General features: G+C 48.1%; 6 protein-coding genes across 6 annotated transcripts; 3 read left to right on the top strand and 3 right to left on the bottom strand.

The window, feature by feature from the left end:
* Positions 1–239: 239 nt before the first annotated feature.
* N7481_003132 (fungal specific transcription factor domain-containing protein) lies at positions 240–2,714 on the bottom strand (the record flags this gene model as incomplete). Its single annotated transcript, XM_057262351.1, has 2 exons — positions 240–1,704; positions 1,762–2,714. The coding sequence occupies 2 exons, from the start codon at positions 2,712–2,714 to the stop codon at positions 240–242; spliced, it is 2,418 nt and encodes an 805-aa protein (XP_057124012.1).
* A 234-nt stretch (positions 2,715–2,948) lies between these two features.
* N7481_003131 (FAD-dependent oxidoreductase) lies at positions 2,949–4,738 on the top strand (the record flags this gene model as incomplete). Its single annotated transcript, XM_057262350.1, has 6 exons — positions 2,949–3,100; positions 3,163–3,320; positions 3,392–3,835; positions 3,902–4,025; positions 4,100–4,405; positions 4,471–4,738. The coding sequence occupies 6 exons, from the start codon at positions 2,949–2,951 to the stop codon at positions 4,736–4,738; spliced, it is 1,452 nt and encodes a 483-aa protein (XP_057124011.1).
* A 463-nt stretch (positions 4,739–5,201) lies between these two features.
* N7481_003130 (uncharacterized protein) lies at positions 5,202–6,242 on the bottom strand (the record flags this gene model as incomplete). Its single annotated transcript, XM_057262349.1, has 1 exon — positions 5,202–6,242. The coding sequence occupies one exon, from the start codon at positions 6,240–6,242 to the stop codon at positions 5,202–5,204; it is 1,041 nt and encodes a 346-aa protein (XP_057124010.1).
* Positions 6,243–7,852: 1,610 nt separating this feature from the next.
* N7481_003129 (cytochrome P450 monooxygenase) lies at positions 7,853–8,974 on the bottom strand (the record flags this gene model as incomplete). The annotated part of the gene is made up of 1 exon (XM_057262348.1): positions 7,853–8,974. One exon carries the CDS (start codon positions 8,972–8,974, stop codon positions 7,853–7,855), a length of 1,122 nt encoding a protein of 373 aa, XP_057124009.1.
* A 534-nt stretch (positions 8,975–9,508) lies between these two features.
* Positions 9,509–11,528, top strand: N7481_003128 (terpene cyclase/mutase family protein; the record flags this gene model as incomplete). Its single annotated transcript, XM_057262347.1, has 2 exons — positions 9,509–10,388; positions 10,411–11,528. The coding sequence occupies 2 exons, from the start codon at positions 9,509–9,511 to the stop codon at positions 11,526–11,528; spliced, it is 1,998 nt and encodes a 665-aa protein (XP_057124008.1).
* A 974-nt stretch (positions 11,529–12,502) lies between these two features.
* On the top strand, positions 12,503–13,729 carry N7481_003127 (Terpenoid cyclases/protein prenyltransferase alpha-alpha toroid; the record flags this gene model as incomplete). The annotated part of the gene is made up of 1 exon (XM_057262346.1): positions 12,503–13,729. The coding sequence occupies one exon, from the start codon at positions 12,503–12,505 to the stop codon at positions 13,727–13,729; it is 1,227 nt and encodes a 408-aa protein (XP_057124007.1).
* Between the last annotated feature and the right edge of the window lie 1,017 nt (positions 13,730–14,746).

Below are 14,746 nucleotides of genomic sequence, written 5' to 3'. Positions count from 1 at the left end.
GGTGAGAAAGTTTTACAGACCGGCGATATTGCGAGCGACATGATTGTCTTGTAATTTCTCCCGTACTAGTATGCCCCGGGGTAACTGTTTAGCCAGATCGGGAACCCAGCCCCTTGATTCGGTGTCTATTTTAATGCACCGGACTCACAACCGGTTTGAATTTCCGCCGAAGCTGCTATCTGGGATATATAGATAAACATAAGCTATTGTCACATATAAATCGTAGCCCTATCTATATTTTAAACCAAATCTCCAAACCCAGGGCCAAAGATCTCGCGGAAAAAGTCATTGAACCCATCGGGTCCGAAATCATTCTGATCAGATATAGCCGGCGTCAGAAACGGATCCCAATCCGAAACCAGGGGACTTCTATGCGCCGTTTGAGGCTGTGCAGGTTTCCATTCAGCCATTGCGTGGCCGTGACGAATATCATGATCCTGGGCCTGTGATGAAACCGCCTCACCGATACCAACAGCTCTAGCCCGAAGAATCATCATAAGATGTTGTCCCAATAGCGCCGCAATACCGAAGCGGTGCGGTGGCGTGGTACCAGCGCGCTGGAGTTTCAAAGCTACCTGGCTCAATAAGGCAAGCAGCTCCAAGTCACTGCCCGTCCGAGGACCATATAATGCAGGAAATATTTTGAGCGTTAGAACGGCCGCGTAAGATATCATCGCCCATGTAGGCGCCAACATGCAATATAATGGTTCTCCGATGTTATTCAAGTCGCGCACGGCTGTTTCGCAGCAATTAATTGCGATTTCGAAACAATCTTGTCGGATGGCATCTAAGTCCTGCGCACGCGAGATCAAGTCACTCAATGCGACTGACAGGGTCCAAAGACGTCCATGCTCGTACACGTAGCGCAGGAAGATCATTGAGACTTGCTCGGGCGATGGAGTAGAGAAACCATCGTCCGGATCAGAGAGCCATTCATTGCACCAGGGGTGGAGAGATGCGTCGACCAGTTCTCGGCGCCAGTGTGGATCGGAATGAAAATCTTGCGATCTTTGCTTTAAATCCGCCTGCAGCGACGCAAGTGCCCTCCGTAGACAGATAAATGCGCTGGTATATTTGTCCGTCATATCCGCCAGCGGATGCAGCCACCACGTTTCAACCGCTCGGGTTAAATTTGTCTCTGGGAAGCTTTGAATGCGACCGCAGGCAGCGCTGTTTGCTCGGTCCCATAAGAGGATTCTCAGCCATGTTCTTTCGCGATTGCGAAGGAGTCGCTGTTCGTAAACAGTATGTTCAGGTAAAGGTCCTGCTATAGATTGTCGAGTTCTCCCCGTTGGTCCTGAAAATGGCGATTGCAGGTCCTGATCATCCTGCTCTTCCGATAGTTCAGATCGATCATGTTCAGCTTCCTGGTCCATGCCCAAGTCTGTAGCAACGCCAATGGCATACATTGTGTATAGCCAGGAGCGCTCTTCGGCCAGAGTCTTGGCCGGAGTAGCAGATAGCAGCGAGATATAGTATCCTTGCACAATTTCGACAGACTTGAGCCCGCAAGTATGCACGTATCTCGATAACCTTTCGCCGTGCAATCGCAGGCGCTCTGCAATTGGAGCACAAGTATTTTCAAATAGAGCTGTTAGGGTAAGAATCCAGGTAAACAGCAGCGAAGATCGAGCGCGCACAAATTCTGGGGTGTGGAGCATTGGGTCAAGTATTCCGTTAATTGGGTGCAGCCGTGTGAAATATCTAGGAAAATACTTGGATTAGCTCTACCGCAAGTTATGATGAATCCAGGGCACCTACATCGGGAACAGGTAGTTCGCCTCATCCATCGTAACGAGCCCCAGCTCGACCGGATCCAAGTCCGGCCCAACGTCGCGCTGACGAACACTTGTTCGCTTAAAGTAGTCGAGAGACTGATGTCCTGCGTCAAGGCAGGCCAACAAGCCATCCAGGCCCTGCACGAGACTTGCTCGGTCCAACTGCAGTCCCAAAGAAACATATCCCGGTCGGTGGAGTAAACGGTGCCCCTCGCTTTCCCCTTTTCCGGGGCCGGATTGCCTCCTGGATGATGGACTGGGTATTGTATTCACTGAAGTTGATCTTGCTTCCGCCGCTTGGGCGGCATCAGATGCGTACGCCAGCAGAGCAAGCGGATTACTCATTGGTTCGTGTGTCGGTGTATTGTGATCTTCCGCGTCTCCATGATGCTCATCCTGAATCGCCGTCCTAGGCCTTCTCACTTCTGGCCCGAGAAAAGGCGTGCCGGGGACCGCCGGCACGTCGGTTGTCGTAGTGACTTGCGGATGATCGGACGGTTCATCCACCAAAAAAGAATCAAATCCCAGCTCTTCCTCGGCGGTGTGTAAAGGAATCGTATCAAACCTTTCATCAAGGTCATGTGGAATGTTGGCCTTTTTCGCCTCCGCCTGCAGTTTTCGGTATGCCTTTTCGAGCCCGCGATACCGGCCCAAAGCTCCGCGCCTCCTACCTAGCGGTCGTGACTCGGGGGTTTTGCAGGGGCGATCGGTCCGCTTACACCTGTCGCATGGCGCGGATAGGGGATCGGATAAGGGGTTCTCGTATCCTTCAGCTGCTCGGGTGCATTTCATCTGAGTCGTTAGCGATGGCTTGATGGGGCGGGGGGCAGAACGATGGAGGATTACCTTCAGCCTGCGACATGCTTCGCAGGCCGGAGCAGCCGCCGATCGAGGGCGTCCCTGCGACTTCTCATCTCCGTATCCGGGAGACGACATGGCATGATCATGGAGATGGCGTGTCAAGAAGGAATTTGCGATTGAAAAATGCGGGGAAACGTTTTGTGGGGCGGAGGGGGCATCTAAGTGGATTGATGGATGGACCGGTCATTTAATTTATACACCGAATGGTCCTTCTCTCCAAAGCTGTGAATAACAAGCAGTATAAATGGACCGAAATGCCGAGTATTTCTATTATAGAAAGACTGGCAAGCAATTGCACATATACTCACCATGGACTCCAGAGACGTCGACGTGCTCGTATGCGGAGGAGGAATGTCAGGCATGGCCTGCGCTTCCTTTGCAGCACAAGCTGGAGCTCGAGTTTTGGTGGTTGAAAAGCAGAACAATGTGGGCGGATCATCAAACTACTCTGCGGGAATGTTGTATGTCCATGTTCCTATTCGTCTATTTTCCCATATTTCATTCCACTCACCATCATAACCAGCTGGGGACCCCAGACCTATGAGAAATTGAGGTCCTGGGTTCCTGATGGCGATCCAGAACTCCAGCGTGCATGGTTGGCCGACTATTTATCTGCCGTGCAATGGATGCGCGAAAAGGAAGTCCCTACAGCACCACGATTTGATGGGATCATGACAATTGGTAAGTAATTATAACAATCCATTACATTCTCACCGTTCCCCTGATTTATGCTAATGCATCCATGTCCACAGGGATCGGTTTCCCAATTAAAATCCCCCACCTGCACAATCTTCATCGCAACCGGATCGAGTCGAGCAATACCGGTTCGGAGATCTGGACAAACTCCACCGTTGTCAAACTTCTTCAGGAAAATCCGGGTATTCCGGGATCTCGCATCAAGGGTGCAATTATTCGCCGCGAGGACTCAAACTACGAAGTCACAGCTCGAACCGTCGTTCTGGCAACCGGTGGATTCCAGGGCTCGTCTAGCCTTACAGCACAATACCTCGGCCAGGGTGCGGACAATATATTCGTACGTTCCAACAAAGGCTCCGTCGGCGATGGCCTGAATCTCGCGGTCGGAGCGGGCGCAGCAACAAGCAGGGGCATGAACACATATTATGGACATCTCATGGCCGCGCCTCTTCGGGCAGACCAGGTAGACCCCAAGGACTATCTTCCACTGGCGCAATATCGTGAGTTGAGCACACATTCGACCCAGCTGATACTGTACAATCTATGGCATATCTGACACTTTACAGAAAGTAAATATTGTCTCCTGCTCAACCAGGCCGGTCGCCGTTTCGCGGACGAGACTACCGGCGACGAGATCGTCAACCAATACCTCGCAAAACAAGAGAAGCGACGGGGCTTCTTGATTTTCAAGTTCGTCTTCCTTTATTCTTCGTCTCTTTTGTTTTGGTGTGTTTCCACGCTAACACAGTATCCTCTCTTCGTAGCGAGAAAATTCGCCTCCAGCACTGCGTATCCGCGTTATTCCCCAACGCCGGTGATATAGATCGCCTCCAAAAAGCCCGCGAGCATGGCTGTAATGTTGGGACCGCGTCTACCCTGGATGGTCTTGCTCAGATTCTCGCGGGATGGGGAGTCGACAGCGTTGGGGCTAAGCGAACAATTACGCAGTACGAAAGGGTAGTTCGCCACAAGGATGCTGAACAGGGTCTTGACGCCCCGGTTGGCCCGGTACCCCCGACGCCTTTGGTAGAAGGCGAGGGTCCGTTTTATGCGATTGAAGTCCAGCCATCGTAAGGATACTACCCACACTGAGCTGTACTCGCTTATAATTCATGAATACTAACGATACCTCCAGGATCACGTTCACCTATGGTGGGATTAAGATCGACAAAGAGGGACACGCCCTAACTTCAGATAATGTGCGCATTCCAGGGCTTCTTGTTGCAGGCGTTGACGCTGGTGGTTTCAGCAATTTGGGATACGCGGGTGGACTGGCGCTGGCTTTTGTGACGGGCTTCTGGGCTGCGAGGGAGGTTGCGAAGAATTTGAGACTCCCTCTGCCTGAGCTTCCGCCAGCTGACCCGAGAGATGCTGGAATTTTACCGATTAAGGGACGTCTTTAGCCTTCAAAGAAAGAAGTGTGACTACCTGCCTAACTATTTTTCTCTTTTCTGCGTGTCCTTTGGGTCTTTATCGGGCACGGATAGTCTATCCCTACTTCTGTATTCGTAGCACTGCCTCAAACGGTAAAATCAGTCCCTCCAGGCTTACCCAGTACCACCTCATTTCTTCTTTCTTTTTGGGCGCCGTCACGAGGCATATGTCAAAAGACTGTTTTGTTGAGATTAAACTACAGCGATATCATAAGAAGACTAGTTGCGAAATGGCTTTTATATAATTTTCATCTTACAAATTAGAGAGCCCTCAAAATGCTCGGCTTTCATGGTCGAGAATCCAATCCGACGATGGCAACCAGGTCAACTCGCTACCGGAAGGAGAACAAGACTAGAAATGAATGTAACATTTCCTGCACCATTCGTGCCTCTCATTATATCAAGACAAATGACACATGATTTCGGCTCCATTTCATCCAGATCCTGGATTGTGTCCAATGTGACATAGCACTCCACCCCTTCTTTTGTCATCTCCAATCTCCAATCCGGAGCATTCACTTCCGTCGGTCGACTCAATCGTCATCTGAGTTATAAATACACGAAGATTAATATGACCCATTGCAATCTGCCCGTTGGTGTCATTGGTGGTAGGTATGTAGGAAACATCTACCACTTGGGCAAAATGATAGGTTTCGGGTGTGGGTATTGTGTTTATGTCGCCGTATATCCAGTCCCAAATCACGGGTGCGGTCCTAGAGGCCCATGGAAATGACGGTGCGACATAAGACTCAGTTCGCTTCGACATTGGGGTGCAGAGAACCTCCCAGCCAATGCTCGGGATTAGATATTTCTCCCATAAACCTGCATAATACGCCCCCAGGTATGGAGCGAAGAAACCCATCAGACTAGAAACTGCAGGCAATGCGTCTGTAGCGAAGGCTAGGCCTCTTGAGGTGTAGTCCTCACAGACATCAATATAATCTTTCCACATTTCATTGCAGGCGAAGCTGTAGTCGATTGGAGGTTGAATGTCTAACAATGCTGTGGCAATCCTTGCTTTTAGGTTGCAATTGTCCCGCTCGCTTATATATCCGCATTCACACTCCATTCCTGAATTGCATTCAAAGTACAATTCTTCCCCCGCACCGCCAAAGTGTACGATTCTGGGCGCGAAGAATCTCTCTTGCAAGCACCAGCCCCGTCCGAACCACGAGTCTGGATTCTCTGGGACAGAGAAGAAGACCCCATGGTCTATCTCCTCCCGGGCAATGGTAGGGCTATTACCTGATCTTGTTGGGTCCGATATTTCAACAGAGGGAATTTTCTCAATGCCCAGGTTTCTCCCATATGCTGCAAAGACAACAGCGGCATGGCCGTAGACAGAGCCCATCTTCGGCGCCTCGTTTTCCCAGTCCTTTTGATCATCCTGGATGATACACAGAGAACCAATCCAAATATATTCGTATTCCAATGCAGCAGCCAGTATGATGGCTTCACGAAGCACAGGAGACATTGAACTTAATGGGGTATTTGATTCATGCGCCCGGATATTCGTCGTTGTCGTTCTCAGGGGGAGAGAAAACCTCCAGCAATGGCTCAATGCGACGTATTGATAAGGTTGCGTTGAATTGGCCTGCACCAGTTTCACTGCAAGTAGCCCCTGCTTGGATCCCAGTGTAACGTGTTTTAACCTCGCTGGACCCTCTGGTCTTGACGAAATTGCTGGTTTTTCTCTCCGAATCCTGCTTATCCAGCTGGATAAAGAGGTGCGCCATACGCTATTGGGGCTCTGCGCTTCAGATGACGACGGTGAACCTAAGCGTCCCGCCCGGGGCAATATTTGATTTGAAAAATGGCATATCTCATGGTTGTCGATGCAGTTTTCTATCCAACTCTTCAATTTAGGGAGATCATCAAAGATATTACAAGATGCAGATCGAATCAAAAGTCCCTTTGGGGTGCCGTTTTTATGACAACTGAAATATTGAAGAGTCAAATATATCAAGATGTGTTGCAGACGGGCGGTTGGGCGATATTTAAGTGAAGAGGAGTATCGGCCGTGCAGTCTTTCTTTCTCAGCCCCCTGTGCCAAGAGGGCTTTAACCGCAAATAGCTATCATGTACTCTCTGTACCACCCAATCAATGCAGCTCGGATGCAGCTCTGGTGGAATGGCCAGGAAATAAAGTGGCGTGCCTGCAGTAAGCATGGCATATTCTCAATCAAATATCTCACTATATAACTATTCCCCTATTGAGTGGTATCTGGTACATACGACCCTAGGGTGTGGAGAACATGGCTTTCCGTCCGCTCAGCCGTACTTAAACTATATAATAAACGTGGCCAATCATTATATTTGCCTCGAGCCTCAGAATAGTACTGAGTATTTTCTAGAGTAAGTGTAGGTGCTTAGAGTGAGAAGCTTATAGAACCGAGTATGACCGAGTAAGAGAGATAATTTGCAAAGTACGAAGAGGAAGGATTGGATAAGGACTGGTAGAGTTTGTGAATGCTAGAAGTAAATAGATAACTCCTGCCCTCCAATACTTTGTGCAGACTTTTTCTGTACTAGTATCCCTAACATGTACTAGTACTTTAATAATAGTCTGCCTAGATAGCTTTTGGTGTCTAATTCAGTCCAATTAGCACCCCATTATCATTTTCCAACGTCATGGCGATTCTTTCAGTCCAAGGCTTGTCATTATAATCCGACACTACCGAGAACCTTTGGAACATCCGCGCGATAATGTACGTGAGTACAATCATGGCATAATTCTCTGAAGCATCATAAGCAAGATAATGAACAGAGTAGAATCAAGGACTTACGGCCAGGGCATATCCTAGGCCCTTTGTTGAACGGGATGAAGCCGGGAACATCTCCTGGAATATTTGCCCATCGTTCTGGTCGAAATTCATGAGGCGCGGGGCCAAGGTCTTCCCCAAGACGATGCCTAGCCCAGGTAGAAAACACCACTATTTCACCTTTTTGAATTAGAATGGGCGATATTCCATGAATTCCACCACCGGTCGGTAAGGTGGAAACTTTGTTCGCAACTCTTGCATTGAGTACGACTGGGGGGGTAAAGCCGCATAGCTTCCCCTCAATATTAGCCATGTACCAATATCAGATTGGACAAAGAATCTTACCTTCATAAATCACCCAGCGGACGTATTGGAGGGATCCCAGATCATTCCATGTCGGTGGTGAAAGGCCAATGGCATCAACAATACTCTTGCGAAGCTTGCCCACGATGTGTTGATCTTTGGCAAGACAAAAGAATACCCCCGAGAGTATGGTACTCATACTGTCATTGGCAAGCAATATGCTCAGAGCTTGATCTGTGAGTTGAGTGATATCTTCGGAATCTTCATCTAAGACAACCATTTCACTTTTCTTTTTTCTTTTCCGAATCTCACGAGATGCGCGTGTCAATACAAACGCCCGCACTCTCTCACACGCCCGAAGGAATGGACCCTTGGGGTAAAGGTGACGCAGTGGCCCTCTGAATCCATCGTGTACTATACGAGTCTTCACAAAGAGTAGATCATCAAAGAATTGCTTCTTTTCTGCAGACTGATTAAAGCTTAGAGCATCGATAGATTCACCCAACGAAAACAGAGTTTGCAAATCTAAGGATAAGGCAAACGTACAAGATTGAACATCGAACAGACCGCCATTATTTGGTACATGTTTGAGAAATGCCTGGAAATGCTCTTCACAAACGTTCAAATCTATGATTTTCCTCAAATTTGCTAAGCGTCCGCGTAGCTGGTCACGACTGGCCTTCCACTGTGGGCCGTCTAGTGTAAAGATCCCATGGGGCGTGATCGGCTCGAACAAGGGTTTTCTCAAAGGCGAGCTTTCGAAATCGGAGAATGCAGTAGATAGTAAATGTTTTGTGTTTTCTGCGCTATGGGTGAAGAAAAGTCGGTATCCCATTATATACGAAGCATAGGTCTCCCCATATCGGCCGAATAAGGAATTGGTATATTCAAGAGAACTTTTGTTGTGGAAGTGATATCCCAGCTCGAGTGCCTTCACGATGCCGAATATGTCGAATTGAAAACGATCGCTCTCGTCTCGTGGAGCCTCGCAGTTTAGCGATCTCTCTAGTCTTTTCGACCTTATACGCACGGATTGGCGGATGAATATTATGATAATCAGGCTGATGCCTATGAATATTGCAGTCGGTGAGTTTGCTCTCACTGTGTTGTTGGTAACCCCAAAGATTGATATGGGTGTCATTGTAAAGAGGCTCAACAGATCGCTATACATGTAATTGGAGGGATTCGCTATGCCATGGCTGCATGTAAGTGAAAAGTACCAATATATCAGAGAGGACCCCCCCGGTTGTCTGTCGTGTTAGATAATCGCCTAAATATTTATTGTAATACTATTAGAGTTCTGGTCGCACATTGACCCCTTACTTAACGATGCTAACCCGCAGGATAATCTGCACGTAAAGCTAGGTTTCTGTAAGGGATAGAGTTCTTCAATGGAACATAATGATCTTGCATTAGCCTGGCTAGTTAATTCGATAAATTAATCGTGTTTGCTTTAGGTGACACACCGACTTGAACGTCAGTGTATTCTTAGATTTCAAGTATGGACATTACAGTACTACTGCAAATCTCTTGGTCGGGGCTATTTTGCGACAGTGTTGTTAGAACCTTGGAACCTTGCGAGGTACTATCGGCGGAACTTCCGAGTCCCTGGATATATAACTAAATATATCCTGGGCTGTCGGCCACCTTTTTAAAATACTTCCCAATTTCCACTATGGCCATCTCTACTGAGGTTGTGGCAGACGATATTCAATCGAGTCAATTGTTACCCCAAGTTGAGAATTCGTTGAAGCTTTCAACAGATTATGCCAACTCCTTGGTCCGTTCCGATGGTCACTGGTGTGGTGAACTCAGATCCAACGTCACGATCACTTCAGAATACATTTTTCTGAGATATGCTTTAGGGCTCGATATACAAACTGATAAAGCGGCCTACTGTCGACACATTCTTTCTGAGCAGAATGAAGATGGCTCATGGGGACTGGCACCCCAAATTCCAGGCGATGTATCTGCCACGGTTGAGGCATATCTGGCTCTCAAGATTCTTGGTTTCGCTCCTATTCATGCAGTCATGCAGCGAGCTCGGAAATTTGTAATCCAATCTGGAGGTGTTGCAAAGGTTCGCATGTTCACGAGAATCTTCTTGGCGACTTTTGGTTTGTTTCCTTGGATTGCAGTGCCAACGCTACCCGTAGAGCTGATTCTTGTCCCATCGGTTTCTCCGATCAACATATATACTTTTGCTTCGTGGGCTCGGGGTACCATTGCGCCTCTGTTGATTATCTGTCATCACCAACCTATCTACTCTCTGCCGAACGGTCAGTCTGCCAACAACGACTATCTGGATGAACTGTGGATCGATGCTCAGAACAAAGATGTGCCTTATGGCCTGCCTCTGTCGACGTTGTTGCTCAACGGCGATTTGCCTGGTCTCGCATTCTCGTGTGTGGACAAACTACTTTACCAATTAAACGGGCTCCGATCCATTCCCTTCCTTCGCACCTATGCCCGACGCAAATGTCTCGAGTGGATCCTTGATCGGCAGGAATCAACCGGCGATTGGGCTGGAATATTCCCCCCCCATGCATGGAAGCGTGTTTGCTTTCGTCCTTGAAGGCTACAAAATTGATGATACCCCAGTCAAGCTGGGGATCCAGGCCATCGAGAATTTTTGTTGGGAAGACGAACACGGCAAACGCGTCCAGGCCTGTGTCTCACCTGTATGGGACACGGCCTTGATGTCGATTGGACTCTCCGACTCCATGTCACCAGATCGACAGGTCATCGATCGAGCAATCTCATGGATCAGAAATCGACAATTGATCGTCCCCTACGGAGATTGGCGTGTATACCGACCCGGCCTCCTACCAGGTGGATATAGCTTCGAATACAAGAACACCTGGTACCCCGACGTGGACGACACTGCTGCGATAATCCTTGCCCAGGTAAAACATGATGCAGGATCTGTCGGATCAAACTCTGTCATAGCAGCAGCTACATGGATCGCAGGAATGCAGAATTCTGATGGAGGCTGGGCTGCTTTTGATGTGGAGAACAACAAGCTGTTCCTCAACAAAATCCCCTTTAGTGACATGGATAGTCTATGTGATACATCCTGTGCAGATATCACCGGGCGCATACTGGAAGCCTTCGGGCTGATGATGGAGTGTATGACGGAGAAGACCCACGCAAGCCTTTTCTTCCCAACACTCCAAGCCGCTTCTACGCGTGGAATACAATACCTTGCGTCTATACAAGAACCCAATGGATCTTGGTTTGGTCGATGGGGCTGCAATTACGTCTACGGCACGAGTCATGCTCTATGTGGACTTGCATATTACCCTCATAACTCGCAAGTTTCTGCTATGGTGCAGCGAGGTTTGCGTTGGCTGAAGGCCAAGCAGCAGGCTGATGGGGGCTGGGGTGAATCGCTTCTATCATACCGATCGGCGGGTCAGGATCAGCAAAGTTCGACTGCTTCGCAAACCGGGTGGGCTTTGATGGGATTGTTGGCGCATCTCTCCCCGGAGGATCCTGCCATCAAGCAAGGAATTCAATACCTGGTAGTGACTCTTCAACCCGTGAAGGGCATTGGGTCTTCGTGGCCCGAGGGCGTGTTTACTGGGACTGGATTCCCAAACCACTTTTTCCTTGGATATGACTATTACCGCCACTATTTCCCGATGATGGCCCTTGGTCGTTATCTACAAAAAGCACGATGTCAGACTATTTAAAAGTCAAGTAGAGTATCTTCACTCGATCGGACACGGAAAAATCCTTTTCACAGCAGCCCGTAGATACTATCATATCCAATACTACTAGTGATATCAACCGTTAATATCTTTTTATATAATTTGCTGGTGCCAGTGGAATGTAAAATGTAACTGCAATGAGTTCTTCGGGCCGGGAATCCATCATTACAAAGATCGCATATTTTACAAATGTAAATTTTGATTTTTTCCAGCTGTCACACCGCTTAATCTTTCTTGTTGGCCAGACCGAACCTGGGGTGTTCATGATGCATTCAAACAGTGGCTAGCGCAGCCACACCGCTTTGATATCCCTTGCATACAGTAATTTCGATCCAGCCGATCAGCAACTATTTCCCGTCGCTGAATGGCGTTCAGGCCTTGCATCACAGGCGGATTGATGTATCAACACGGATTCCGTGGCAAGCTGGTTTCTGTTAGCATGAAACAATATTATTGATCAATTTGAACTCGCTGAAGCACCGCTTCTACAAATTATCAACAGGCGTACATACTCTATGATTATCATTCAGTCGCATTGAACTAGGAACACTTGCTGATTTCCAATAACACTGAAAAATCCCTAATCAACGTCGCGAAAATGCTTTCTTCAATTTTCGGTCGAAGGCAACCAGCAAAAGTACCGACCGACCGGGTAATTCCACTGAGGTATTGGGATGATCTGGAGTATCTCAGATGTATCTGCCACGACTACACCTTTCGCATCGACGATGTTCTCGATGTATCAAAGCTTGAGTCAGCCTTGAATCGATTGATGGAAATCGGGGATTGGGGACAGCTAGGTGCTCGCTTGAGACTGAGGGTAAAACATCTCTCGACCTGGCATTTTGGACGGTTTAATGACACATTCTCAGAGTTATAACAGGTTGGAATATCACATACCCGCAAGCTTCACAAAGGCACGTCCCGCCTTTATCTTCACGAAAGCGGACTATGACATGGATATCAGTGAACATGAGATTGGTTCTAAATTGCCGAGTCAAGAATACGATCAATCATTCCTTTCTCCCCCCGGTAGATTTTTCGAACCATTGGTGTGTCATGCGGAGAGTCCTAAGGAGCTTGCCGACTGGATTTATTCGGATCGCCCACAACTTCATATCCATGTCGTTTCATTCCGCGATACTACCCTAATAACAACAAGCTACGTCCACACCCTTTTCGACGCGATATCTCGATCGTCTTTCTGGAGTGCATGGAGTGCAGTACTCAGAGGTTGTGAAGACGAAATACCGCCAATGGTACCATTCGATCACGATCCTCTTCATACGCTGGGACAGAACGAGCTGAAAGAGGAGTACCATAATTTTGGGCTCGTATTGAGTGGTCTCAATCTTCTCTTGTTTGGAATTCGATACATGGTGGAGTTACTATTCTCACAGGATGAAGTGGACCATACTATTCGAGTCCCAGGACACTATGTGTCCAAGATGACAGAAATAGCCCGACATGACTTGGCTCAAGCTGTCCCTAAAGCAAAAGAGCCTCCCTTCCTAAGCGAGGGAGACATAGTCATCTCATGGTGGATGAGGACTATGATAAGAGCACTGAAGCCTTCTCCAGAACGGCCTATTATGTTAATGAACGTGTTCAATATATGGCGCCTTTTCCCAGAGTGGTTCCCCCAAGACGGGAGAGGCTTCATTGGGAATTCATTTTTCTACTCCTATACACTTCTCTCTTCAGGAAAGGTGCTTCGTGATGAAAGTCTATCATACACCGCATCTGAAAACCGCCACGCACTCATGAAGCACAGGACTCGGGAACAAGTTCAGGCCATGACAGCTATTCAAAGAGATTCATACAAGAGGACTGCGCCAGTCATCGGCCGTACAAACAATTTCTTCATGGCGTGTACAAATCAACAGATGTCGGGCAATTTCAATGCGGACTTTTCTGGCGCTGTGATCAAGTCAGGTGTTCCTATGTCTAATAGGGCGCATGCACCTGGTCAACCCTCCTATATCAACGACATTGAACATTGTCGAAGCTATCCAACTAGAAATGTGGTCCGAATTCTCGGTAAGGATGCTGCCGGCGACTGGTGGCTTCTTTTCAAGACCCGAGCCGGGGCATGGCAAGATATTCACCGACAATTGATGAGTGTTTATGAGAGTGGCGACCCGAAAATTGAGAGCGAATTAACTAGCATCACGAAAAACTGAGAGCTCATGTTGCCGCGCTGTTCAATGATCCCGAGTATTCTGACGCCAATTGCCATAGATGGATACCACTCGTTAGGCCATGGTATATGTATACCTGACTTGTCGAGTCTTGGCAAAAAAAGAGGGGATGCATATAGTATTGGTCTATGCTTAATATCCAGTGTAATGGGGGATTCCGCTCTCAACATCGGAGTCAGGTGATTGGGGCCTTAGTAACAAGGCAGCCATTTAGTTTCGGAAAGAATAAGTAGCGTTCGTTCCATAGTATCAATAACAACATGCGATATTCCCCCTTATGAAATGTTCTACTGAGGCTGATGAGGTTGCGGTATCGAGATACTGCTTATGAGCGGTTCTGTTGTTCGTTCTATCGCTTCTCTATAGCGTCTCGCTTTGTCTACGACTCTCCTGCACTCTGCGAGTGTGGTGGTTTTGTCCTCTTGCAATCGACCCGTCTGCCAACGCAGACTGCCAGCGAGCATTCCCATCTTACACCAGTTAAATTGAAAATAAAAAAGCCATCATTCTAACCTTAGCCAATTCGATATCTAATTGGGTCTAGTTGCCGAAAGACGACGATACATCGGGTAATTGGAGTTCTAATTCAAATCCCCTCTCCATCTCCACTGGAAACTCTGCCCCCCTCTTCTTCACCCCTGCACCAGCAAGATTCTCTTCTTTTTATTTCGCTGGTAGGCGAGCACCGAGCCCTTTTTCCCCTCTCATCTCACATTGACACAATAGAAGAGCAAGAACAACAACGCCTTGGCCAATTAGCCCCTTGCGTTTGATTATCCGAGTTGGGACCGGGGCTAGTTAAATAGTGAATGGGGCCGGAGTGAAGACGCCACATTGGACACCAGCAAGAAAGCCAGGGGCCAATGACTCCAGCATTCAGACTGACGAGTCAAATCATTCAATTCATTCAATATTCTTGGCCTTGCGGCGCGGAGACACCAAAACATGGCCGATCCACTGATACCTAGTATATGCTAGGATCTGCACGTCCGAGGAATG

This window comes from Penicillium waksmanii (genome assembly GCF_028829765.1).
Source record: "Penicillium waksmanii strain IBT 27052 chromosome Unknown utg000004l:1.0-5674109.0:1.0-5678898.0, whole genome shotgun sequence".
Lineage (NCBI taxonomy): Eukaryota > Fungi > Ascomycota > Eurotiomycetes > Eurotiales > Aspergillaceae > Penicillium > Penicillium waksmanii.
This window is presented reverse-complemented; position numbering and strand designations above follow the sequence as displayed.